At 40.0% G+C, this 27930-nt stretch overlaps 1 protein-coding gene across 3 annotated transcripts in view; it reads left to right on the plus strand.

Annotated features, from left to right (window-relative positions):
- The window catches only part of cnih3 (cornichon family AMPA receptor auxiliary protein 3), a 115898-nt gene that overhangs the window by 24979 nt on the left and 62989 nt on the right, over positions 1–27930 (plus strand). For all 3 annotated transcript variants that reach the window (XR_012591508.1, XM_074616615.1, XM_074616616.1), the window contains exons 2-3: positions 4818–4886; positions 21434–21481. Coding sequence is in view for 2 of the 3 variants with exons in the window: in XM_074616615.1 (XP_074472716.1) it covers positions 4818–4886; positions 21434–21481 (117 nt within the window). In the remaining variant the exon portion in view is untranslated. The remainder of the gene's footprint in view (positions 1–4817; positions 4887–21433; positions 21482–27930) is intronic.

The raw sequence follows: 27930 nt of genomic DNA on the forward strand, positions 1-27930 counted from the left end.
CAACACAGCGTCACCCTCCCCGCCCCCCTCGCGGCCTGAGAGCAGGGAGAGAGAGGAGTGGAGAGAGAGGAGCTAGAATAGAGCTTATAAACCACTTTAAAGTTTATAAACCAGAAACTTCACCCAGCGCACGTTACCGGAGGAATCTGATCAGAAATCGGCGACACATGATGAACATCTGCGGTCCAGATTCCAGGTTTTCCTGACGGTTTCTCTCAGGTAAATAATACTATTTATATCTCTGTTAGTTAGCTCAGTGTTTACCTCATGCATCAACTCTGTAAATCGTAAACATACACTCTGTTTTACGTCTGTCTTTACAGATCCATCTGTGAGAAATGACTGACAGAATCATCCCAGAGGAGAGCAGACAGCTGAGAGCAGATGGCTCTGTTTACATGGAGATACAGAGCTAACCCGTTAGCATGTAGCTAACCCGTTAGCATGTAGCTACATGCTAACGGGTTAGCTACATGCTACCGCTATGACACGGTGTGTAAACACAGCGACCATCAGGGTGGAAAATAGAAGATGTGAAACAGTAGTCAGTTCATTATTTCTGCTAAAAGATAAATGTATGGAAGATCAGAGTAATGGTATATTATTTACAGTAGTAGCTGTCTCTGTGTTACCATGACTACAGACCACCGGAGCTTAGCTTACCATAGTTTACCAGAGCTGAAGACTTTCTCCTGTACCATGTTAACATAACTGCAGGTGGGATGATTACAAATGCTGTGAATAATTAATATTGTCATCTGTCTACTCAAATAAAGTTTGACTGTGAAACAGAAATGTGTTGTGTTGCTTACAAGTCACTATTTACTACCTGTACTCTGCTACATGCATGACATCAAATATATATAATATATAAATATCATCTGTTTAAACAGTGTAATTACATAAAGCCTTTGTGAAAGAACATGTTATATTTAGATGATGGGAGTACATGAAGACTGTTCTGCTGGTTCTTGCAGACTAACAGTAGGAGCTACTTTGCTCAAGTTCGGTTGAGGAGGAGAGACAGTGACGCGCTGTGGGGCGGGGTCAGCTACTGAAGGTTCTCTCTGGTTCGACCAGGAAACCCTTACATGGCTTGCATTTCTCAAATGACGTCAGAATACAAGGAAAAAAGCAAAAAAAAATTCTGCACCCATTTCCAGACAAACGGAGGAGGAGAAAAAGAGAGAGGATGGTCTTTTATGATACTATGGTGGCCTGTAGACACACTGGGGACAGATATTGATGTTTAAAAGACATGGAAAAGTGCATTTTGCATAATAGGTGACCTTTAACCCTTATGCCAAACTAGGGGAAATAAACCTCAACTCCTATAATGAGTCGATAATAAACTGTATAACCAAAATACAGACACTCAGCTACTTAAGGACAAAAATGTCCCATTGAAACTAATTAAAAACCACAATTTTTGATCCCACAGCAATTACAGCATAACATCAGGCATTCTATTTTATTGGGCTTTCAATCTAGAGCCCTGGCTTCAAAATAGTAATCCCACCAGATTGAGCCATTTTGTCATGCTGGGCAAATATACACTATTTTCCAGGTTTTCTTCGCAAAAACTGCATCAAAATTACTGTTTTTGCTAATCATTGACATATCACACACTGAGAAAAATTAAAATTTTGCATTTAGTAGGCAGAAAATACTTACATTTTTGTGTTTTTAACAGTGGCATTATGTAAACAAACTGGCATTTAATGGGTTATGATTCTAAAAATGGATGAATATTTAGTAGTTATGATCAGGACTGATGTCCGTGCGTGAAAGTGGAAAATAATATTAGTGTATAGTATTTTTATGGCAGTTTTTGACACATCGATTTTTGTTTTCTCAGAGCAACTTTTTTAAAACTGAGGCACAAGGGTTAAAGGATAAAGCTGCTGTCGTAAGGCCTTTGGGAAATGGTAAATGGGCTTGCATTTATATAGCACCTTTCTAGTCTTCCGACCGCTCCAAGCGCTTTGACACCTTTGCACTCCAAGTCCGTATTTTTTGTCTGAAATTGGCACTCGTTTAAAAATAAATACAACGCACGGACTTTGACACTTCCGTCTGTCATTAAAGTTTTCGGAATAGGTTTGATTTTCTGCGTTTTTCCGCGTCCGTCTAATGGCAAAAGAGGGTTTTTTGACCACTCAGAGCCACCGTCCATGCAAACGTCATCATCCAAAATGGCATCTTATAAACATTGAACATTAAAAACATTTTTTTTAAAATGCATACAAAAAATATGGACTTGATGTGCATGGACCTTTATTGGCAACAAATCCCGTAAAGAGACAAAAAACAGTGTTAGCTCCTCTCTCAATGCTTCCAGGCTTCCCTACTCTGTCTGTGGAACTCACGCCAAAGCCCATTGGTTCCCTACTCAAGTTTTAAATCTGTAAAAATGGGTCACATATATACATTATTATTTCAAAGAAGGTTCAGTAATTTTCTACAACATCTGGGCACAGTAGTATTCAAACCACTCCTTTCATGGTTGGTCTGTCACTGTACAATGTGCTTATTAGTGCTAATTAGCGAAATATGTCCATGGTTAACATGGAAAACTAAGATGGTTGACATGATGAATACAGCGTCACGTAGCTACTGGCATGGCTGGTGACGCTTTAATTACTCAATTAAAACTTAAAATTAGTAATTTCCCCAAAACGGTTGAGCACAGCACTGTAATTTTTAAGTGAATATTACTTAAGTGAAGTAAATGGTGCATATGATGAGGACTATTTCCAGCCTGTATGGAATGGAAATTTCCATTCATATTTTGTGGGCTTCAATATTTAAGGGCAGCAGGGACGGGTTATGTGGTATTGTCTCAAAATAAACAGCGCCCATTTTCATTGTAATGAAGAAACATGCCCATCCCTGTGTTGGCAATACCATCCCTCTATTGGCAATATTTTTAAGAGGGATCCTTTCACTGCTGGTTGTGGGTTTTCCATAAAGATCCGTTCAGTGGTTAAACAACAAAAAAAAAAAACAGAATGTCAAGAACCTTTGAGGTGCCATGATAGCAAATGTTTGCTGGCACCCTCGGCCGACATTACTTCTTTCAGAGGCTGTAGCAGGTTAGAACTAAAGTGAAAGTCCTGGTATCATATGAAACTAGAAAACCTAAGGAAATGTGTTATTTTCTAAAATGGTGTATTTGAATATTTCTGCATACTGGGGTCCCTAAACAATCTTGGAATTGCATGAGTTGGGTGTCACTGTAAAGCTGAGACTCTTGCGGATCCAATGAGTCCAATTGTTTTCATGTGTGATGATGTTAGTCCCCATAGTAGCCATTTCACATAGTGAATTTTTTTTTAAACTTGACCTCACCACCTTACCCTAACCCAGCCTCATGAAACTTTACAGCCAAAGACTAGAGACATAGAGCATTCAGAGGACTGATGGCTTTCCTAGCTAGATTGACAATACGCTTTTTTTTCTTAGCAGTTCACACAGAACAGAAGTGCTCGCGATCCAATTACCAAAAAATGCAATTCTTGCAGAAATCTCCAATTGTCAAAAGTTTTTGATCCAAATCACAGCATGTCTTTTTCTATGGTGTTCCTCAAGGTCTTGGTGCCTTAATGTGGTATTTTGGAGGGATTATTTTTCTTTTTTTTATCAATTCTCAAGTGGTATGAAGTGGTTAAATTTAGCACCAAATCTATAATAAATGGTATCAACCCAAAAATTGCTGCAACAACTTATGAGATATAACAGAGCATGGGAATGACCATCGTATACTTCTATCATAATGTACTAAGCCCTTATATATTATAAGCCTTATTTTAATTAAAGGGACTGTTTGTCAGAATTGCTTGTTAACCTCGACACCTGTGGCCGTTAAGTCAACGAAAGTCAGCGTCGGGCTCGCGCTTGTGCTCGCTCTAAATAGCCATGAACAAGCATCGCTTAAAAACAGTGAAGCGACACACGTCAGCTAAAACCACAATATAACTATATTTCAGCTGCTTGGCAGTAATGTTAACTGACCAGACGAAGGTCTCTCCATGAATCAATGCTGATCCTAGTGTTGGCTTTTCCTGCTTCAGCCTCCCGACCGCGGCCGGAGGGAGACACCGGCACCTGGTCAGAGACAATAACGCTTTTCGCTGCGGAGCCCCGTCACTTCACAAGACACGGAAAACCTTGTTTGTCTGGAGGAGCTGCAGCAGTTATTTCTGCACAAACGTCCACTGTACATTCACTAGATATTCTCAGAGATAAACTAACTCTTCTGCAGTGTGTAGTGTGCGCGCATGCACGTGAGGTGGAGCGAGCTGAGTGAAGGAAGGCAGAGGAGCAGAGTACAGCAGAGACTCCGGTCCTGTGGACCAAAGCTACGGTCTCCCCTGTGTCCTAGGTCCGCGGCCAACACTGTTTAACAGACGGGCTTCACTAGATAGAACTTTGCGGTTTTGGTGCTTCCGTGTAGTTTGTGTTGGAGTCTGAGTCTGAACAGCGTTGCCACACCCGAGCGCGCATGGGACACCGACCCATGTGATTTATACATGTAAGAAGATACAAACAGTCCCTTTAATTAATTAATTATTAATGTTTATTTATGACGAGAAAAACTTGACACCTAGTGCTGAGCTGCATCTCAAAAATATCTTCAGGTTCCCAGCTTTCAGATGATGTACACCACTTCTAGTTGACATCTACTATTGCATTGCTGGTTGTGATATACACAGGAGGCAATGATGATGTGCTTTCAGGGTGAGACATTTCATTCTATATTGTCCCCTCTATTTCACTGATTCTAAAGTCCTCACTTCTTTTCCTCTCCCTCACAGATAACAGCTTTTGATGAGCTCCAGGCTGACTTCAAGGTGCCGATCGATCAGGGCAATCCACTTCACGCGGTAGGTTTGCTCTCCCTACTCTAAACATTTTCGTTATATTATTGTCTTGTTGTTTATGTGTGGATTGCAGTTGGCACATATGGCAAAGATTTAAATCAATTTGCTAAGAGACACACACACGTTTCTCTGTCTCATCTTTCACTCTCTGTCTGTCCCAGTCTACATTCCTGTACTGTTTCTCCATTCATTTTGAATCAAGCAGCTGGCAACATACTAGTTTTGTACGCCCTAGATATGGGGTCAGCAACCTTTACTATCGAAAGAGCCATTTTAGGCAAAAAAAAAAAGAAAATCTGGAGCCGCAAAACATTTGATCATGGTGATGAAGGTAACACAGTTTATAGTCTAAATATATAGTATATAAATCTAATGCAGTGAGGGCCAAAGTGCAAATGTACGACGGAGTATTAGGGCCACATTGAGGGAAACAAATCTGAGATTTTCCGAATAAAGTTATAATGTTACGATAAAAAAAGTCATAATATAACGAGAAAAAAGTCGTAATATTACGAGAATAAAGTCATAACTTTACGAGAAAAAAAGAAAATAACACTTAAAAATTACTACTTTATAATATTATGACTTTATTCTCGAAATGTCAGATTTATTTTTTTCCTCAATGTGGCCCTAATACTCTGTCGTACCGTCGTACCATAGACCTACAACAATGATAACTAAAAATGAAAATGTAAACAAAAAAAGTTATTAATTTCCACAATTTTTTTTTAAAATCCACAGGGGGCCACTTGAGAGGGTCTAAAGAGCCGCATGTGGCTCGGAGCCGCAGAGTGCAGACCCCTGTCCTCGATAGATAGATAGATAGATAGATAGATACATAGATAGATAGATAGATAGATAGATAGATATACTTTATTGATCTCAAATTGGGAAATGATTGTGTTACAGCAGCAGGTTATCCAAGCAATGCGCAGGAACAGTACATAAAATGACAGACACCCTTTAACATCTGTATGAGACGCACCAGGCTTTTAACAACGCCAATGTAAACCCATCTGCGTCACTTTTATAGCAATTGACGTATAAAGAAGAGAAAGTCCACTTATGGAGCATGTCGGGGTGGATGGTTGGGTCAAACAAACACAGGTCTTTCATTCAGGAGACCGCTGTTCATGTCCCGTGTGAGACCAAGTCAACGTCGACCTATTTTACCATATCGTTTTGTAACTTACGTACTTAAGTTACGTAACAAGCATATATTTTTTTTTACTTACTTACTTACTTACTTATTTTGACTCAAACCACGACCTTTCCCTAAAGCCTAACCAAGTACTTTTGCTGCCTAAATCTACTCAAGTAAACCTAAAAAAATAAGTAAACCTACGTTGGAAGTTTATTTTGAAAAGAGACTGTATGCATGTAACGTGTGGAAACTGTACGATTCCTGTGAACACAGAACTTTTATTTTGAAAAGACAGTATGCATGTAACAAGCAAAAACTGACACTCTGTCCCTGACATGCCCGAAACTGATGCTGAAGACGTATATAAAGCGTCATAGTTTAAAGCATTGGGCAACTGACCAAGCGTCTGTATTTGACGATTTGTTGGATTGTTTGCTAAATGCCTGGTAAATTGCAGTGGTATGAAGTAAATAGGAAAAAAACAATAACTTCCTCATTTCCAATGTGTAATTCTGTAAGGAATTACAAAAAGAAAAGTAATCTCTAATGTGTATCTGATATTCTTTGTACACAGTATTTATGTAGAACTTAAACCTGCTTTATAATATAAAAGCAATGAAAATGTCACTTTTTTTTACAATATGGGACCTTTAAGTACATTATACTGCTCATACATCTGTATTTGTACATGTAGGATTATGATTATTAAATTACGGACGTAAATTAAAATGTGTCAACTTTGACTTTTGGTTTCACACCATCAGCAGTCTCCTGGGCAAAAGGTCTTATGTTTGTTTGATCCATCGATTCACCCCCCACATCCTCCCAACGGGGACTTCGGAAAGACTTTGATTAGAAGCGTATTTGTGATGCGTAAAAAAACAAACACAATCCGGGAGAAGATACGTTTCCTTCGGAACGTAATCGATAATTCTTTGCACGGGAACATAATTTTTAGGAGGCCATGCTGCCTTCAAAAGGTGTCAACAGCTAGTAGTGTTCACTTCGGTTTATCCCTGATATTATTTAAAGGCTTTTTGCAGGCTAATGCAGGGATTTTAGGCTTTTAGTGGTTCTGTGTATCCAGTCTGCTATTTAAATGGGAACATTTATTTATTTCGGCTTACTGAATATTACGTTTTAACAATAGTCGATTCACAGGTTAATACACTGGATTATAGACATATCCTCTAGTCTCCTAGGCTGTCTGGTAAACACATTGGACGTGCAGTGAATATTAATAATAAATAAATAAATAAATGCTGAGCTTTAAACTGTGCTCTAGCACATCTGCTTTAATGAATTTTATACATTTAAATGTATAAACATTTATATACATATATAACATATATAATATATATTATGGCTGTCAATCGATTCAAATATTTAATCACAATAAATTGCACCTTATTTATTTGTTCAAAATGTACCTTAAAGGAAGATTAGTCAAGTATTTAATCCTCTTATCAACATGGGAGTGGACAAATCTGCTGTTTTATGCAAATGTATGTATATATTTATTATTGTAAATCAATAAACAACACAAAACAATGACAGATATTGTCCAGAAACCCTCACAGGTACTGCATTTAGCATAAAACAATATGCTCAAATCATAACATAGCAAACTGCAGCCCAACAGGCAACAACAGCTGTCAGTGTGTCAGTGTGCTGACTTGACTTGCCCCAAACTGCATGTGATTATCATAACGTGGGCATGTCTGTAAAGGGGAGACTCGTGTGTACCCATAGAACCCATTTACATTCACATATCTGGAGGTCAGAGTTCAAGGGACCCCTTTGAAAATGGCCGTGCCGTTTTTTTCTTGCCAAAATTTTGCGCAAGTTTGGAGCGTTATTTACCCTTTTTTCGCAAAAAGTTAGTATGACATTGTTGATACTAATTGATTTGTTGCGTTTTTCTAGTTTCATATGATACCAGTATCTTCACTCTAGCTTTAAAACTGAGCCCGCTATAACCTCCGAAAGGTCGATTGCGTTAAAGAAATTAGTTGCGTTAAAAAGAATTTGCGTTAGCACGTTATTATTGTGTTATTATCGCGTTATCATCGCGTTAACTTTGACAGCCCTATTTAATACGTAACTTGCGTAACAAAAGAAAGATAAAAATAAGTCAACATTGACTTGGTTTCACACGAGACACAAACAGTGTGTTTGTTTGACCAAACCTAGGTCAAGGGACCCCTTTGAAAATGGCCGTGCCAGCTTTTCCTCGCAAACATTTTGCATAAGTTTGGAGCGTTATTTAGCCTCTTTCGCGACAAGATAGTATTACATGGTTGGTACCAATGGATTCCTTAGGTTTTTACTTTCATATGATGCCATTATCTTTACTTTCTCAGCTTTAAAGGGGACATATCGTGCTCATTTTCAGGTTCATACTTTTCAGGTTCAACATGTTTATATGCTTTAATGTTACAAAAAATCCTTTATTTTCCTCGTACTGTCTGCTTGAATATACCTGTGTTTACCCTCTGTCTGAAACGCTCCGTTTTAGTACATTTCAATGGAATTGCAACAGAATTAAGTTGCTAGGCAACAGTTTGGGTCCATGTTTACTTCCTGTCAGTTGATGTCATTCACATCCACTGCAACAGGAAATAAACTGGGACCCATTTAGAATGTTTATGTTTAAAACTGTGAAATGGTCTAAATATTGTATATTTGTGACATCACAAATGGACAGAAATCCTGACAGCTTGTTTCAAATGCAGAGTTTCTGAATACGGGCTGTGTGTATTTCTCTGTGGATTAAGCGTTTTGATACTTTCACAGTATTTATAAAGCACTTAATGATATAAAAGCCATGAAAATGTCAGTTTTTACAATATGGGACCTTTAAAACTGAGCACGCTACAACAATTTGCATTAATGTGTTATTTGTAGTAGTAGTATAAGTTTGAGCGATAATTTCTTCGAGCCTTGGCCAGTATTTTTTCTCCAACTCACACATCACCCACCACCTCCCATACCACAATTTCATCTCCTGCCACTACTACACTACTTTGTCCCTCTCAAAAATTCTCACAGTGAAGAAACAGCAAAAATATGTTCCGCTTCATCACTCCTCAAAATTGCCACAGCAGCAATCAGGAGAAGTTGTGGGAGAAAAATGTACATTAGCGTCGGCAAGCGCGGGGGAAAAGCAGCCCCTGGTGAAGTTGTTTTAGGATTCGCTCCAGCCCTCTAAATCCCTTTCCCTTGGGGCTTTTTGGGGCTTTTACTAACACAGTCGGCTCTTAATAATGCATGGTAGTACAGTACAGCACGAGCAGTTAGTTTGGAGGTGACTTTGACTTAAGAGCTCTGCACTGTATAGCTTCTCTGGAGTATTGACTTCCCATACTGAGCAGAAGAAAAGAGGGGCGAAAAGTTGGAGGAGACGGATTGATGAAAAAATTGCAAACTGGGTGAAAGAGGAGATGGAGACAGACAGACAGAGGGAGAGATGGGTGAATGAGGATTTCTTAAGAGGCAAATGAAAAGAATTCGTCAGCTTGAAAGGCATTTTCAAGACTCTGAAAACAGTGCATTAGACCAGATTTCCCCACTCAGTACCACTTTCATATTTTGTCATATTTGCATATCATTATGCAATGCAGAGTGTATCAAAGAATCAAGCGTGGGGGAATGGGTACAAAAGGTTCCATATCATTTTATCGTCTTCTTTCACCCATGTTTCCTTAACCCATCCTTCCTTCCCTCTTTGCGTCCCGCTTCTTATATGAAATGCGTCACCGTTGCCCGATTACAGATGAAAATGTGCACCTAAATTGCACGATTTCTCTCTCGAAGACATTAATCAAATACATTCTCAAAGTTGTCTCTGCTCTAATGACAGGTTCAAGTTAATGTCTTGCTGGGTTCCCACAAGCCCTGAAAACCCTAGGTAGTTTGTGGATTTAGGAAAAAATTATTCTCACAGATAGTTTTTTTATCGCTAGAGAAGGAAATGTACTTTGAAATATTTGAAGTTATTTGAGTCATGTAGAGCAAACGCAATTTTACAGGAATACTTCACCATGCCTATTTGCTTTCTTTCCTAAAGTAAGATGAGGAAACCAATATCAATGTCTTGTCTGAGCACTACGTACGGAGCTTGACCCTGCATTGCAGGACAGTTGGCCTAGCTTAGCACAAAGACTAGTAGCAGGGGGAGGAAGCACTTGACTCCCGCTAAACCAGTGATTCTCAAAGTGGGGTCCGTGGCACTCTGTCAGGGGGGTCCGTGAAATAACTTGCTTTAAATTATAAAATTGTGCATTAAAAAAGTACATACCTACAGATGGGGACAATCTTCTCCTATAAAACAAGTGTATTGTGTCCATTACTCCCACCCACAATAGCTGTTGAAGCACTTGTTAAGTTGACGCACTAACTGAAAGTCAGCTTTAGACTGGTAAGTTTCAATATCTGAATTTATTAGCACTGTGCCAGCTACTGTTCATTTTTCTGAAATTGTTCATCAATTACTTGCAATGTAGCCTATAAATGCTGTTAAGTTTAGTCCAAAAGCAATTTGAATAAAAAAAACCTCTGTTTAAAGGTATTTAAGTGGTATTAACATTCAATAACATTGCAAATTTCCCCTGCTGTGGAACTAATGAAGGGTTATCTCATCTTATCGTAACATTGAAATGTGTTTCTGTACTTAAAAATATTTTTGTTCATTGAATTTCTGATATTGGAGATGGAGATCAAAGAAGTTGGGGAATAAAGTGGAACAGAAATTCTCCTCATTTCTAATGTAAGGAAATATAACTAACCACTCATGAGGGTTCAGCTCGGTCCCTATAGCTATGAAAGCTAGCACTTCTCATGCTAGCTGAAGAAGACATTTTAAGGCGACCAAAAAGGTTATAATTAACTTAAATGAACATTGTGAAAGGGTTAAAGTTGTAAGACGAAAACACGGATCGGACAACACCGCGGTAGCCGTGTATGACATATATGCAATGGAACATTCGGTTATACAGGAGGCAAAGTTAGGTCTGTCTTTGTATAATTGATTGTACGACATAAGGAACCAGCTATTACATTTGACTTTGTGTTAGCATTTACAGTCCAATGGCATTATTTCTTTCAAGTAACTTGCATCTCATTTTGGAATAGAAACTTAAAATCTCAACTTTATCTGCCGTTTTCCATCCTCTCCCTGTCTTTTTTAAATCCAGCAGGTTTATGTATGGCTTCATCCTGAATACAGTAACCAGATATAATCATCCTTCCCTCTCACAGTCACACACTTACAGAAATGATCCATATGATCCGTCTCTCACTTTACTCTTGCATAATGTCTCCCACCCAGCTTTCCTTCCTGCCTCTCTTTCTGTCGCCTTCTCTCTCTTTCGTGAAACCAGGCAGTCTAATTAGCAGTTTCTGTCAGCGTGCCCCCCTCGGGGAGGAACCTCACATTATGCGGACCCCTCACACACACATAGACATGTACATGCACACACACGCACAAACACATACAGTAGATGCAATCTCTCTGTCAGTCTTTCTCTCTCACTCACACATTTGCAGTAAACTGTGTAAAAGTTGCTCAACTTTCTCTTTTTGTTTCCCTTTTCATCTCTCTGTCTCACACACACACACACACATACCTGTACTTCTATCTTTGTGAGGACCCTCATTGACATAATGCATTCCCTAGCCCCTTACCCTAACCTTAAAGCTGAAGTAGGCGAGATTGGAGCAAATATGATTCAAAAAAGTTATTTTTATAAAACTGTCGCTATATCGTGACAGTAGTACATGAAACAGGTAACCCTGAAAAAAAATCATGTGCCTCTGTGTCCTCCGGTGCTCCTAACGGCATCTGCAAGTTTTCACAGACCGGAGGAAAACCAGCAGTAAGAGCTGATCTGAGGTCTGCTGTTTTATGATGTCATCACCCTAACAAAAATGGGGAAAATATTATTTTGTGTTCTAGTGGTTGTATAAAAGTAATTTATGGTGTTGTTAGATTGATGCTAGACCGCCCATTAATACAGGTGCGTGCCTCCCTTTGTGTTTTTTGACCATCATGAAAATATTGTTTTTGAAAGGCTAAACGCCAACAAGTATGGACTGAAGCCGAACATTTCATTTGATGAAATGATAACATCCATCTTTTGGACAATTGGTATACATACAGACACTGCTGCTTTTGCGGTGTGAGACTCATATCCTGTGTGTAATGTGTGCGCATCTGCATAGAATATTGTTAGCGTTTATTTTAAATGTATATTAATATTTTAATCCTGTTAGTAATCCCCATTTTTTTCCTAATGTACCAGTAATCTGATTACGTCTTTTTTTTTTCCTGTAACTGTAACGTAATACAGTTAACTTTTTTTGTATCCTAATACGTAACACTGTTCATGTAATCCGTTACTATTCAACTTTATTTCTCCCCTTTCTCCTAATTCGTCAACTGCTTTCAGTACTTACACTTCCTCTGACACTTTGACTGACAGTTGTGTTCAGTTTCTGTCAGTTAGCAAGCTTCCTACAGCTTCCCCCCTTCAGTATCTCCGTATTGAATAAAATGATGTGCAATCCTGAGGACGAAATGCTAAGGAGGAGTAGACGGCCAAGCACAGAGAAAATACAAAAAAACTTGGAGTGTTTTTGACTGACTAGCACTAGTATGTTCCTGGCACACTAACAGGTTAGCCAGTAGCTGGCCAGCTAAGGTAGTGTACCAACTAACTAACTCCGCAAGTAGTCACTACGCCACTAAGCTGCTAGCACCGCCTATTTCACGAGGGCATGTGAATTAACTTTGATGTGCCATTTTCTGGTGACACAAGATGCAAACAGGCATGAAAAAAACACACACACTTACATCCATGTCTGCACGCACACAAACACACACACCTATAGTACTTTATTCACTAACATGTCTGTCATGATTTCACACCTGTCACTCCCTCACATGCAGACACATAAACACAGATGTACCGTGATGAAAATATATTTTCATTTCTTTGTTTCCCACAGTGGCATCTGTTGGTTGTGTTACACGCATGCATGCACACTCTGCAGACAGATTCCAGTGAGGACGCACACTCTTACAGTACATATTCACATGCGCACATTGCTTTATTATGAATAATGGATGATAATAATTATAAACTTTATTTATGTAGCACTTTTCAAAACAGCAGTTACAAAGTGCTTCACAGTTATTAATTAAATACATAATAGTACACAGCATGAAAACATACAATTTATAAAATGAGAGCAGATACCCAACAATAAAAGCAATATGATATTAAAAAAAACAGAATTAAAAGACAAATAAAACAAAACAAAAAAAAAGATTTGCAAGGAGCAAACTTATAAAAACGCCAGCCTATAAAAAAATGTGGTACAGACTCAGCTGAAAGGCTAAACGACAACAAGTCGTTGAAGCAGAATATTTCATTTGATGAAATGATAACATCCATCTTTTGGTATACATACAGACAGTGCTGCTTCTATGGTGTGAGACTCATGTCCTGAAGTGTTGTAATGTGTGCATAGTATATTGTTATCGTTTATTTTAAATGTATATTCAAATTTTAATCCTGCTAGTAATCCCCATTTTTACCTAATGTACCGGGAATCTGATTACTTATTTTTTTCCCTGTAACTGTAATTTAATACAGTTGACTTTTTTTGTATCCTAATTACGTAAAACTGTTAACACAGGCTTTTTAAAAAAAAAAAAAAAAATGTGGTACAGACTCAGCTGACCTGACAGTGAGGGGGAGGCATTCCCATAGTGTTGGAGCTAAAATGAGAAAAGCATGGTCCCCCACCTTGAGATATTTAATAGCAATTGGTCAGAAGATCTGAGTAATCTTGGTGCAGAATGTTGGGTTAAGAGTTCAGAAATATAAGAGGGTGCCATGCCATGGAGGGCTTTGAATGTGATCAGGAGGATCTTGAACTGAATTCTGAAGCGTACAGGAAGCCAATGTAAGTGGGCCAGAATGGGGGTGGGGGTAACATGCTCTCTTCGTTTGTCAAAAGCCTGGCTGCTGCGTTCTGATCCAATTGAAGTCGAGCAATTTGCAGACTTACTTAAACAATATAAAGAAAATAAGGAGTCCAGGCAGGAAGAGATAAAGGCGTGGGTAATTTGCTCTAAGATGCTCTTAGGCAAGGCTGAGCAGATTTTGGCAATATTTCTGAGTGGCAGAAAACAAGACTGAACCAATTTCTTATAATGTGATGGTCAAATTTTTATTTTTTTTTTTATTTTTTAAAGTTATTTTTGGGGGCATTTTTAGTACTTTTTTTTATTGACAGGACAGTGGATAGAGTCTTGGAAAAGGGGGAGAGAGAGAGAGTGGATGCGGAAAGGGCCACAGGCCGGTTTCCGAACCCGGGCCACCGCGGTCAGTACTGAGGCCTGTTACATGGGCGCCCGCTCTACCAACTGAGCTAACCAGGCGCCCTAATTTTGATTTTGATTAAACACAACACCAACGTTTCTAGCAGATGGTTTGATACTCCCTGCTAAATGCCCAAGGTATGGACTAATAGTTTTTGAAACTTGGTCTGACCCAATGACCCAAGATTTCTGATTAGTTCGTATCCAGCTGTAAAATAAATTCAGTGATAAAGCTATAGCCAGGAGCAATGATAATATAATCTGAAATCAGAGTGATAACTGAGGACGAAGATGAAGGAAAGAGAGTGGTGGTGTTTTTTTTTCATTGAAATGTTTTATGAATGTGAATTTTAGGAGTGTTTTCAGTAGCATAACCGACTGATGTTTATCAGCGTCCCACCAAGGACACAGGCACAAGTGATGACAGCTGCTGTAGCCTTTTCACACCGTTTAAATGCACCCCCCTCATTCCCCGTATCACTCCATCTCCCTCGCCGCTCCCACGCCTGTCTCCCCCGCTTAAGTTCAAGTCTTACTCGAGTCAGACGAGGGGAATTTATTTCACAGCATTTAAACACACTTTGCGCCAGCGGAACATTAGCATTACGAATACCATCTTCCGCTTCATCTTTAGGGGCTCATTGTCCAATGGTGCTTACACGACGCACTTCCTGTAAAATGAAAATTGGCTCTTAATTGGTCTGCCTGGTTAAATAAAGGTCAATTTAAAGCCCCCCTCCAACTCCCCCACTTCTCAATTTCCACCCTCCCCTTCCTCCGACTCTTGTTTATACTTCCGCGCTGCTCTCGCTTGTCAAGCAAATTCTCGCTGAGTAACATTTCAAAGAGACATCAGCCTAATTGCTTGCTACTGAGTAGACAGTTGTGGGTGTGTGCGCGCATACGTACACTAACAAACACACACACAATACTGTTTGAGTGGAATATATTTGCATGTCCTCGCTCAAACCCGGCAGTGAGAAGAAGGCGAGTGGAGATGGCGTGGTGAATTGGCCCGGTCCTTGATAAGGTGCGCGGTCTCAACCAGAAATAGACATTTGCAGTGGAGATAATTGGCTAATCAGACTGGGCCATGGCTGTTGTGGTGTGTGAGTGTGTATATAAGTATACTGTGTGCAGTGGATGAGGTCATATTAAGGACAGAGGGAGGGTTAAAACTCTGTGTTTTGAAGCACATGAAAGAATTCCTGTACACGCTGCAGCAATCTGTAATCTACCGTTATGAATACAAATTTTTTACCCCCGACCACACTTCTCTGCTGTTCCTCCTCCCAATAACGGATTCCCTTTTTTGCCCGTCATGCTGCTGCTGTACATTGCACTTCAAAGTCAAACTTTTTTCCAGCTGAAATGGCTTCTCTTTGTACTTTGAAACATTTGAAATAATGGAAAGTTAAAAAGGCAGTGCGATATATTTTTTTCCACATTTTTTTTTTCCCACGCTTCCTTCCTTCCGTTCTTGTGAAATGAGGTAAAGTCCCATGAGGCGTTTTGGGGGAGATGAGAATGGAAGTCGTGATACTGTAGTCAGCAAGTCTGAACACACACGTCCTTGCAGAAAAGGATGTTTTTCAATACTTGGACCTCACAAGTATAGCAAAACCAACACACACGAGAAATGAGGAAATGCTACAAAATGATACAGTGGTCACCCTCATTTTTTTACTACCTCTCACTTATTTTCTCCTCTCTCTCTCTCTCTCTCTCTCTCTCTCTCCGTCTCTCTCCATTGTTACCGTGGCATTACCTCAGCCTCCTACCCGGGAACCTCGGGTTTCATTATTTAGAGCACAGGCATAAATTAAACATTTTCCAGGAGAAACCTCTGTCGCAGTCTGCACTACTGAAAAATAGCAATCAAATATGTATGTTTACATCCTCGTTGATGCATCCATCCATCTTCAACCGCTTATCCGGGATCGGGTCGCGGGGGCAACAGCTCCAGCAGGGGACCCCAAACTTCCCTTTCCCGGGCCACATTAACCAGCTCTGACTGGGGGATCCCGAGGCGTTCCCAGGCCAGAGTAGAGATATAATCTCTCCACCTAGTCCTGGGTCTTCCCCGTGGTCTCCTCCCAGCTGGTCGTGCCTGGAACACCTCCCAAGGGAGGCGCCCAGGAGGCATCCGTGCTAGATGCCCGAACCACCTCAACTGGCTCCTTTCGACGCAAAGGAGCAAGGACTCTACTCCGAGTCCCTCACGGATGACTGAGCTTCTTACCCTATCTCTAAGGGAGACGCCAGCCACCCTCCTGAGGAAACCCATTTCGGCCGCTTGCACCCGCGACCTCGTTCTTTCGGTCATGACCCAACCCTCATGACCATAGGTGAGAGTAGGAACGAAGATTGACCGGTAGATCGAGAGCTTTGCCTTCCGGCTCAGCTCTCTTTTCGTCACAACGGTGCGGTAAAGCGAATGCAATACCGTCCCTGCTGCTCCGATTCTCCGACCAATCTCACGTTCCATCGTCCCCTCACTCGCGAACAAGACCCCGAGATACTTAAACTCCTTCACTTGGGGTAAGGACTCATTCCCTACCCGGAGTAGGCAATCCATCGGTTTCCTGCTGAGAACCATGGCCTCAGATTTAGAGGTGCTGACTCGTTGATGCATATTTGAGTAAATTATAAACAGACCCTCATTGTTTGAAGATCATATGTCATCTAACCTTCAAAATAGGGCTCTCAATCGATTAAGATAATTAATCAAGATTAATTGCAAAATAATCAAAATTGTTTTTATCTGTTTAAAACTTACCTTAAAGGGAGATTTGTTGAGTATTTAATACTGTTATCAACATGGGAGTGGGCAAGTATGCTGCTTTATGCAAATGTATGTATATATTTATTATTGGAAATCAATTACCAACACAAAAAATTGACAGATATTGTCCAGAAACCCTCACAGGTACTGCGTTTAGCATAAAAATATGCTCAAATCATAACATGGCAAACAGGCAACAACAGCTGTCAGTGTGCTGACTTGACTATGACTTGCCTCAAACTGCATGTGATTATCATAAAGTGGGCGTGTCTGTAAAGGGGAGACTCGTGGGTACCCATAGAACACATTTTAATTCACATATCTGGAGGTCAGAGGTCAAGGGATCCCTTTGAAAATGGCCATGCCAGTATTTCATCGCCCAAAATTTTGAGTAGGTTTGGAGCGTTATTTAGCCTCCTTCGCGACAAGCTAGAATGACATGGTTGGTACTGATGGATTCCTTAGTTTTTTTTTAGCTTCACATGATGCCAGCATCTTCTAGCTTTAAAACTGATTCCACTCCAATCTAAAAATTGTCGCAAGTTGCATGAATGTGTTAAAGAAATTAGTGGCGTTAAAACTAATTTGTGTTAACACGTTATCGCGTTAACTTTTACAGCCCTATTAAATAATTTGTTCATATTTATAAATGATAAAAGGGGTCTGATTGAGGTCGTTAAAGGGCCGGATTTAGCCCACAGGCCACCAATTGAATGGGCCTGCATACATGCAATAATAAAAAAAAAGAGAACTGTTCTGAAACATTCAGTAGTCAAAGTTAAGCCCTTGGGTGAATAAAATCATATTTCATGGCATAATGTGGATTTGAAATATGGCTGCCAGTGTGGATGGGCAGAAGCCACCTCTGACTGTGTGTGTATGTGTGCAAGTATGGAAAACGAGGGCTCTCACGGCCTCCCTCACAGCTCTCACCCAACTCTTTTTTATTTGGAAACGTTGGCAATGTGACAGTGAATATGTGCTTGAAATAATATTTTTTTCAAATAGACAGTAAATACATGACAAATAACGTGCGCACCCAGACATACATACATACTAGGGATGCTCATTTTGCAAAATGTTCTTAACCGATAACCGACCCTCATTAACCGATTATTAACCGTTAACTGACCCCGATTTGTGCCTCGCATGCAGCAGCGTACCAGCTGTAGGAGCACAACAGATATTGGTTGACGGGAGTCTCCAGTTCACCGTCCGGGAGCGTTAACTTAGCAGTCACGATGCTGCGTGTAGTGTCGCGGACATGCAGCCACTTTCCCAGTAAAAGTCTCGACCGCACATTTAGTTTAGTTTAGCAGGTTGTCAGCTGTGTGTCTGCCCGGCATAACTTTAGCGAGTGACCAACAAACAGTGTGTGTATTTGTGCTACGTTAGCAGCTCTAGCATTGCCGGAGGCGCCACCGCACACGTAGTCTGCGTAACTTTGGCGAGTTTCCAACAGACCGTGTTTGTGTGTCGGCGGTGAGTGTGAGGTTGTTGGTGGTGTTATAGCTGTGAACGTAGGTGTAGCAGAGAGTGTGTGTACAGTTTATTTATCGGTGAATAAATGCTACGAAACTACAACACCGCTCCGCTCAAGCGAGTCAGAGACTGGAGCAGACTTCCTGTATCCTGCAACTCCGGCTCCGTCCTTTAAGGTGGGCTGTTAAGGTGGACCAGCTTTTCTCCTTAAAGAGACGAGTCGCTCCTCTGAGCCGCTCAGCTTTTGAGTTAATTATTAACATTTCTTTTAACAGTTTTAACCGATAGCGTTAATCGGTTAAACGGTTAATTATGGACATCCCTTATACATATATACATACATACATACATACATACACATATGAACAAGGTCATATTTAGCTGCACACAATGTCAAAATAATGGAAAAAGAAGAAAAGAAAAAATACAATATACAATCATAATGGCATATACATTGGAGTGGTATGAGGAGGGAAACAGAGCATTAAACTCTGCATTAAACATACGTTATAAAAAATGCACAGGTAAGTCAAAAATCAAAGAGGCTTTCATGTATAGGCAGTACACAGTAGTATGTAGATGCAGATACTGCCTGTGGATTTCAGTACATGAAATATTTAATTTCAATAAGCAGACTACTACTTAGTGTTTTAACTCCATTTATTCCAGAACATTTTCATACATTTTAATCCCGTTACTAAATATCCGTTCGGCTTTAGTCATGTGGCCTTTGATGTTCTGTGTGAGCATACATTTTTTTTATATACTTTATCGTTCCCATGGAGCCTCCATTGTTGACGTTCGCACCCGTCTTATGAGGAGCGGAGATAAAGTCAAGCTGACTGTCCACAAGCACAAACAGCGTGACGCTCAGATCAATATATGATTCATAAGCAGCCGGAGTTATGCGTAGCCTCCTGCGGAGCCCAGTCAAGTTCAGAAATGCGTCTCTATAGGAATCAGTTAATATTTGATGATGATGTTAAAAGCTTTGGTGAAATGGTTGCTGTTAAGAGTCAGCATTGTGACAATGCTGATTTAAGCATTTTACAGCATATTAGACAAGCTGAGAACACTCAAATATTGAAATATAGTAACTTATATAAAAACAATGATGACTACAATGACTGCTGGATAAAAGCCTCTCTTAATCTCTCCTTCAAAATTCTATACAACTGAATTTCTTGCTGTCAAAATCCAAACAAATCCTTTTTTGTAATGACTTAATTAATTTACTATAACAGTGTTGGAGCCAAAAACGATTTATTTGTTATTGTGGTTAAATAAATGTTATTTAGGGTTGCTGTAAGATCCACCACGTTAATACAGGTGCGGGCCTACCTTTCTGTCCGGCAAGCGGGAGAGCAAACTGTTTTTTTGACCGCATTGAAAATGTTGTTTTTGAAAGGCTAAACGCCAACACATATGGATTGAAGCAGAATATTTTGTTAAATAAAAAAAACGTTGTGAATTTTGGAAATGATAACATTTATCTTTTTACGATAAAGTTGACTTTTGGACTTCACAACGCTCTGGAGTTATTGGAAATGTTTGGATCACATGAGTCAGAAACAATCCTACGCAGTCATGACTGGGATCTAAATCTACTAATAGTAAAGAAATAATGCAGCCCAATCTTTATCTGCAACTTAGCACAAATACTGGATTTAAACAGAATGTGGCCTACTAAGTAGCAAAAAATCGGACTTTATATACAGACTTTTGAATAAATTATCCAGTAAGTGTGTTATTATGATTTTAGTTGTACATGTGCAGATCGAATTTTGACAACCTCAGAATAGACAAATCCTGGCGTTCCCCATGTGATCTCTGGTGCCCCCAAAGGGGGGCCCAGGCCCCAGGTTGGGAACTACTGTTTTAGATTCTCCAGCTTGCATCAAAAAAAAAAATGTTCTCAATAATTATGGCACACCTCATAATCAGAGCTGATAGCAAGCCCACTTGGATCCCCCTCTGGCATTAGACATATTGAAACTCAGACTGAATTACAGTCGCAGTGGTTAACGTTGTGAATTGAAAAAAAACCCACACACAACAAAACTACTTTGTTAGGTTTAGTAAAACATCATGGTTTGGTTTAAAATAAGTCAATTTATTACGTTATTTAAAGAACCAATGTGTTGGATCTATTAGCAGAAATGGAATATAATATTCATAACAATGTTTTCATTAGTGTATAATCTAAGTATAAAAGTATAAACTAAGACTCGTGTTTTCGTTAGCTTAGAATGAGCTGTTCGTGTCTACAAAGGGAGCGGGTTCCTGTTGTTCTGCGGACGTTAAAGTTCGCTAACTATAATTAGCATAGCTAGCTACCGTTAGCAAACTCATGAGGTTAGTACAAGTTATTTGATGCTTAACGTTACGTTACCTATCAGGGGTAACGTTATAGTTATATCGAATTATTAAGGTTCTATTGTTTAACTTGGTGATACAGTGTATTAAATATACGCTCAGTAGGCTACTTTATTTATTAATGATAAGCACGATATAACAATACACTGCGCAATATAATACACTGGCATATAAACATCTATTGATAAGGAAGCGTGATAAACACACGTGACTTTCAGCGCAAGTACAAGGACAAACTTGCACTATTTCTATTCCGTTTCATCTTTCACCAGATGTAAGCATACTCCACTGACTGAGTCATCAATAGGTAAATGTTCTGTTAATCCTAGGAGGTTCTAAACTATAAACCTTTTTCTTCATTTGTCTCCTCACAGAGGGAGAGACTGCGGAACATCGAGAGGATCTGCAACCTCCTAAGGAAGGTAAGCATAGAGGGACAAATCACATCTTGTCTTTGCCGTTCAGGTTCTGAATGTGATCGGTAACTGACTTATAATCCTTAATGGTGGGAGAATATGCACTCCAATGAAAAAGTACATTTCTGCAACTATAGTCATTTTTGACCCACATTTTAAAAAAAACTATAAATTTTAATTTCAACCATCAGAGTATGTAATATTTATATACAAACAGGTACACAAAATTGCATATAGTGGTTAAGATTTTAAGCTGAAACATGTTTTTTTATGGTTTTCATCACTTGATTTTACTAAATGTCCTTACCGCAACATTACAATGATGTTAATTTTATGCATTTTGCTTTTCTAATTTCTATAATATTTTTAAGACATTTAAATTCATTTTCACCAAGCTTTGTAAATATTGATATAAAAACTTTTTTTTTTAAATAAGGGATTTCATGATTTTCTCTACACCCTGATACATGTAGACAGTAACCATAGATGTCAGTCTTCATAGACAAAAAAATATATTTTATGACAGATATTGCAATTCTAATGTCTAATGTCTTTACCGCAATAGAAAAAAAAGGAAATTTTTGCTGATAAATGGCAGCTAGCGAGGTCTGCTACGTTAGCTTTGACACTTAGCATCTAAAATGCACAAATAGTAACAGTAATATAAGTTGTTTTTTAAATGTAGTTCAAAATACACAATTACTGAGCTGTATGGTGAGGACACACAATAAATACTTCAGAAGAAAATGTGATCTTAAACTCGTTTTTCTTGATCTTGAGGGTCACCTATGTGGGTGGCCCAACCTGTCATCCATGTGCTCACCTGCTAACTTCTGTTTCCATAGAAACTAGATTTGTTTGGCCTTGAATAAAACTTTTACTATGGCGTTTGTTCAGTGTCGTGGTAAGGACTCAGAAAATGCTTCATAAACTTTATTAAATCACATTATTTAGTTATTATTTTTATGTCAAGATGGGTAATAACCCTGTGTACATATATTCAGCAAGCATTGCACTCTAAATTTTAAAATAAATCCAAACTTTCATTGCTGGGACTTAAAAATGCCCGTAGTTGCGGAAACACCCGTAAATGTAGTGGAATTACAAAACCGTTTGCAGATGACATCTCGCTTTCACCTGATATCTGATACCTTTACATGCAGCGTTTTTCACTATTTCCTCATCATCTTTTTTAGACATGCAAGGCTTTTGCTCGACAATTTAGAATTTGATTTTCGAGTTATGTGAGTACTTAGAGGTGCATATCAGTATTCTACAGGTCTAGTTTCAGTAGTTCCGTTTTTAATGAATTTTTGATTTGCACAGTGGTGCTTCCTTTGTCTTTTTGCCTCATGTTGCACTGACATGAAAGCAGAGACAGAGATTGAGAGGGTCTGTGCTGTGCTCTGCAGAGCCATGCTGCCTATTGGTGTGTGTGTGCGTGTGTGTGTGTGTATGTGTGCAGTCAGTTTGCCTTGAGGACTCGGTATGAGGATTAGAAGAGGCCTCCTCCCAGCTTCAACGTGACATCTGTTTCTCCCTCCACCTCTCTGTAACTCGCACTGTGCTTGTACGTCTCATGCACGTGTGCATGCGAGTGTGTGTTTGCGTCTGTTTTTACGCTGGAGGTTCGTCCGTTGAACAGCTGATCTTGGTTATCGGTGTCGTCAACTGGAGCCCTCGGGCCCACCACTGGCCCCTGGGGAGGACATTCTCCCTACAGTGCTTGTGCAGAAAACAAATACACACATGCATTAACACACAAAAGCAGATGAAACAACATACAGTACATGCACACACATCCAGATTGCACTGTCCTTGCAGCTGTGACCTACTGTGCAGAGATCATTGGAGCTATCTGCAGTAGTGCTACCACAGCAACAGTCTCAAGGCAGATTGTGAAATAGTCACGAAATCGAAACTATTTAATTTGTGTACATAGACACGACTTTCCTCTTTTTTCTCGTTACACTCAGCACGACTTTCAACAGCATATTTTTTGCGCGTATTCCTACGAATGTCCAGCAATAAGTTTCGATTTCCGTTCCAGTCTTTTCAAATTAAATCTACTATGTTAGGTTTAAGAATAGATTGACTTGCTTAGGTTTGGGCAACAAACTGCGTAGTTAGGTTTAGGAATAGATTGACTTGCTTAGGCTTAGGCAGCAATACTACTTAGTTTGCGATTCGGGTTAAAATAACACTGGAAGTGGCATAACTTAAGCACGGAAGTTACATGACAAAAATTACTTAGCTTTAGGAAAAGATTGTGGTTTGTGTTAAAATAACATGACAGTTACATGACAAACAAATAAACTTTAACTTGTGGATTCAATGTGACACGTACACCGCTCTCCTGGGCGAAAGCCCTGTGTTTTTTGACCCATCTATCCACCCTGACTAATTTTGGAATCGGGCGCAATCTCTGCCGGATCAGTTATCGTTCAGTTTGAGGGGGGGTATCAATGATCTGGCTCCTGGACGATCAAATAGATTTCCGGCAGGTCCGAAATTTTTCGTTCTAAAGTTTGAGCAATTCCACAGTTTGCCGTCAATAAATCCTGTACTTAACTTTTAATATTACTGTACTAGAGTATTATGTTGGTTGGTTGGTGGCTAAGGGTGCTTTCACATATCAAGCGTAGCGTTAGATCAGGCAGGCCATGATGTCAAGCTCTGCTCATACGATGGCTATCAGCTGATAACAGCTGATCTTAAGCCAGCCCAATCAGCTGATGCATCAGCTGACGGATCAGCTGATTCCTCTCTATGCATTCATTGGTCAATTTCATACAGGGCGCCTTATTTAAGCTGCTTCAGCCGGCCTACCGTTGCTGCTTCCTCTACAAGCCGCTCGCAACCCACCTCCACCCCACCACCTCCTTTTAATACTGTTTCTAGGGCTGGGCGGTATGGCCTAGGATAATATTGCGATATTTTAGGCTATGTCGCAATACACGATATATATCGCAATATTTTCAAATATCCTCTAAGCACTTCATAAATGCTCAATTTAACCCTTTGATGCATACAATCACACCAATATTATGATCTTGTAGTCCCTGCAGCATATGTCTGCATTAAAACCTTCTGTTGATATTCATTAGTGGTTCTTTGGAACAATTTTAATCTTTCATACAAAAAGGGTTGGCTTGGAAACATTACATGACAATTTGTGTTCGATGTTCGCGATGTAGTCGTTTTCTGTACCGCGCGGGGGACAAGCCGCGATACATCGACTATATTCGATGTGTCGCCCACCCCTAACTGTTTATGACTTAATCAATGTCAAATCTGTTCCGGCTCTGTTCTGCACCCAGGGGGGTCTTTGCTGCTGCTCTCCCTGCCTTTGGCTTTCCATGTGTGCACATGGAAGGGCAAGGAGGAGTGCTCTCCTTGCCTCATGCTACCACGTAGGCTCGTGGATCCACGCATGCGCGTGGATGGGCAGGGAGGTCCCAGAACAGAGCCATACCGGCAAATATAATGTGTATATTACTGCAATGGAATAAGTGTCTTTGACTAAAAGTGGTCCTGACTGAACTAACCTGTTTGGTTCGGTTAAAACGAAGGTCCGTTAACGCGGTTAGTATGGTTCGTTTGTGCTGGTGTGAAAGCTGTCGATCAAACCCTGGTGCGGACCAAACAACCGTACCGAGACCGCCTGAAAAAGTGGAATCTGCATTCACTGTTGGGACCGTTAAAGTGCTGCATAAACTTCTGTCAGTCACCAGAATTGGATTTCCCCACGTGGGTCCTGATGATGCAGGATGACAATTGCCAAACTGTCCAATCAACGAGATCAGCTCTGACTCCTTGTTTTCCTCCGGTCTGTGAAATCTTGCAGATGCCGTTCGGAGCACCGGAGGACATTTTTTTCAGGTTACCTGTTTCACGTACTACTGTCACGATATAGTGACCGTTTTATAAAAATAACTCTTTTTTTTTGTCATATTTGCTCCAATCTTGCCTACTTCAGCTTTAAGTTACAGCACTTCAGGTGTTATTTTAACCACACACCACAATCTTTTCCTAAAGCTAACTAAGTAGTTTGTTGCCTAAGTCTAACCAAGTCGATCTTTTCCTAAACCTAACTGAGTAGTTTTATTTTGAACGAAGACTGAAGCGGAAATTGACACATGCGTCACGTGATGCTGGACATTCATTGGAAAACACATAAAAAAAATATGTAATTGAAAGTCGTGCTGAGCGTCAACAAAAAAAAGAAGAATTTCGTGACTATTTCACAAACTGCCGTGTCGACTGTGTTGCTTGGTTTGTTTGTAAAAAGTCAAGTGTGACAGGAACCGGACCCGAACTAAAATTCAACAATGTCTATTTTTGTTTTCTAGAGAGAGTTAGCTAAAATCAGCTGAGAATAAAATAAGCAGATATGATTGTTTTGGGCTAATGCGGTAGATTAAATACCTGACAAATCAAGGTACTTAAAGCTGAAGTCGGTGAGATTGGAGCAAATATGATTACAAAAAGTTATTTTTATAAAATGGTCGCTATATCGTGACAGTAGTACATGAAACATGTAACCTCAAAAAATCATGTGCCTCTGTGTCCTCCGGTGCTCCTAACGGCATCTGCAAGATTTCACAGACCGGAGGAAAACAAGCAGTAAGAGCTGATCTGAGGTCTGCTGTCCATCTGCCGTCTATGAGAGCCAGCTGTCAGTCACTCGTGAACTCCGACCAAACGGTCAAACTAGGCAGCGCTGATCAAATATGAATCAATATTCTGTTACGTTAATGCCTATTTCTCTCCTCAAATGTTTTCAGAATCATCTTGTAGTGCACGGTTTAGCTGTAAAATGAGAAAGTTTGTGACGCCGCCGCCATTGTAAAATCTGGTGAAGGAACGCTAAGTTCTGGTCACATGACCGGAGCACAGCCAATAGGAACGCTCTCTCTCAATGAAATAACCTGTGATTAGTCAAAGTCTCCCATCACTGGCTAGATTTTTTAAAGCCTGAAAACAGAGCCATGAGGAGGAGCAGAAGTCTAGTTTTCTCTCAGAACACTTGAATTACAATATGCTGAAAGGTTATTACGGAATTTTTGCCCAATGATGCCAAAAATATATACTGCCTACTGAAGCTTTAATCACGTTGATGCAAAAGTCTTATAAACCCTGCTCATTGATTTGCAGCATACAACCACAGATATTTATCTCAGAAGAGCACAATAGGCTAAAAAAATGTATCATCTCGCAGTGTATACATGTATCATCACATTGTCTAACCCTACTTTAATGTACGAGGTGATTGACGAACGTCATTATCTAGCGGTGACTCAACGGAAGTAAAGAGAGAGGACATCCCTGCCAAGCGCCTCGAGTGACAATTTCCTTTTTCCACACACAGTTTATGAACTTCACGAACAATTTATGAGCTATATTTCGACTCCGTAGCACACAGTGCCTGTCAGTGTGAAAGCCCAAGGTCCTGATGCAGGAGGATCTGCTGCATTGTGGAGGTTTTTTTTTTCTTTGTCTTTCTCCTCCTTTCTCCAGAGCTGCTAAAAACTATTCAGCTCACTCCAACTGGCGCAGTCACAGCACGGTGGTCCTGATTGATTCGGTTAAAAAGCGTTTGGCTGCGTTTCTTTACCTTTATGTGATAGTTTTCACACACATGCAGGCGTATGGACACGTGCCATTTTTTGTTCTCAATAGAGTGTTTTCCGATGGATTTTGAGACGCCTGCAAACCCCATGCAGATGATAAATGGCTTGAGGGAATATGCTGTGCTCTTTTGCTCTCGACTGTATGTGTGTGTGTGTGTGTGTGTGTGTGTGAGTGTGTTATTCATTAGCTACGCCGTCTTGTGGCTCGAAGCAATGAGCCGGCGCGTTGTCACAGCAACTAAGCAAACCTGAGTGTACTCATTAGCACTCTTCCTGCCTTTATTTTTGGACCTGTCTTGCCCCTTTTCCTCTCTCTCTCTCTCTCTCTCTCTCTCCTCCTCCCTCTCTTTTCCTCTTCTTCTTCTCTCCATCTCTACACCTTCCTTACTGTAGTAATGCGTAGGTGACGGAGGATGAGCACGTTGTTACTGTATATTTTATTTTTAAGGTACCAGGAATATTTTTTTTTTGTTGTTTTTAATTGCTGCCATGCTGTCTTCAAAACTCAACTTTTTAGCTTTCGCTCGTGTCATTGGTTGATTATCAAATCAGTGACTTTTAATATAATGTTTGGAAAAAACAATCTTCACAAGCTGTCACGGAGAGAAGGAACTTTGCAGTCGCCTAAGCGTGTGAGAATAAAAACTTGCACTTTGAGATGGGTGTCTGTTTGATTTTGCACTGTGAAAAAAATTTCATACATGTAGTATTATATTATATATTATAGTATATATTAGGGCTGTCAATCTCAAAGTTCTGGAGATGCTCTGACCCAGTCGTCTCGCCATCACAGTTTGGCCCTTGTCGAAGTCGCTCACATCC

The sequence above is a fragment of the Sebastes fasciatus genome, chromosome 18 (assembly GCF_043250625.1).
Source record: "Sebastes fasciatus isolate fSebFas1 chromosome 18, fSebFas1.pri, whole genome shotgun sequence".
Lineage (NCBI taxonomy): Eukaryota > Metazoa > Chordata > Actinopteri > Perciformes > Sebastidae > Sebastes > Sebastes fasciatus.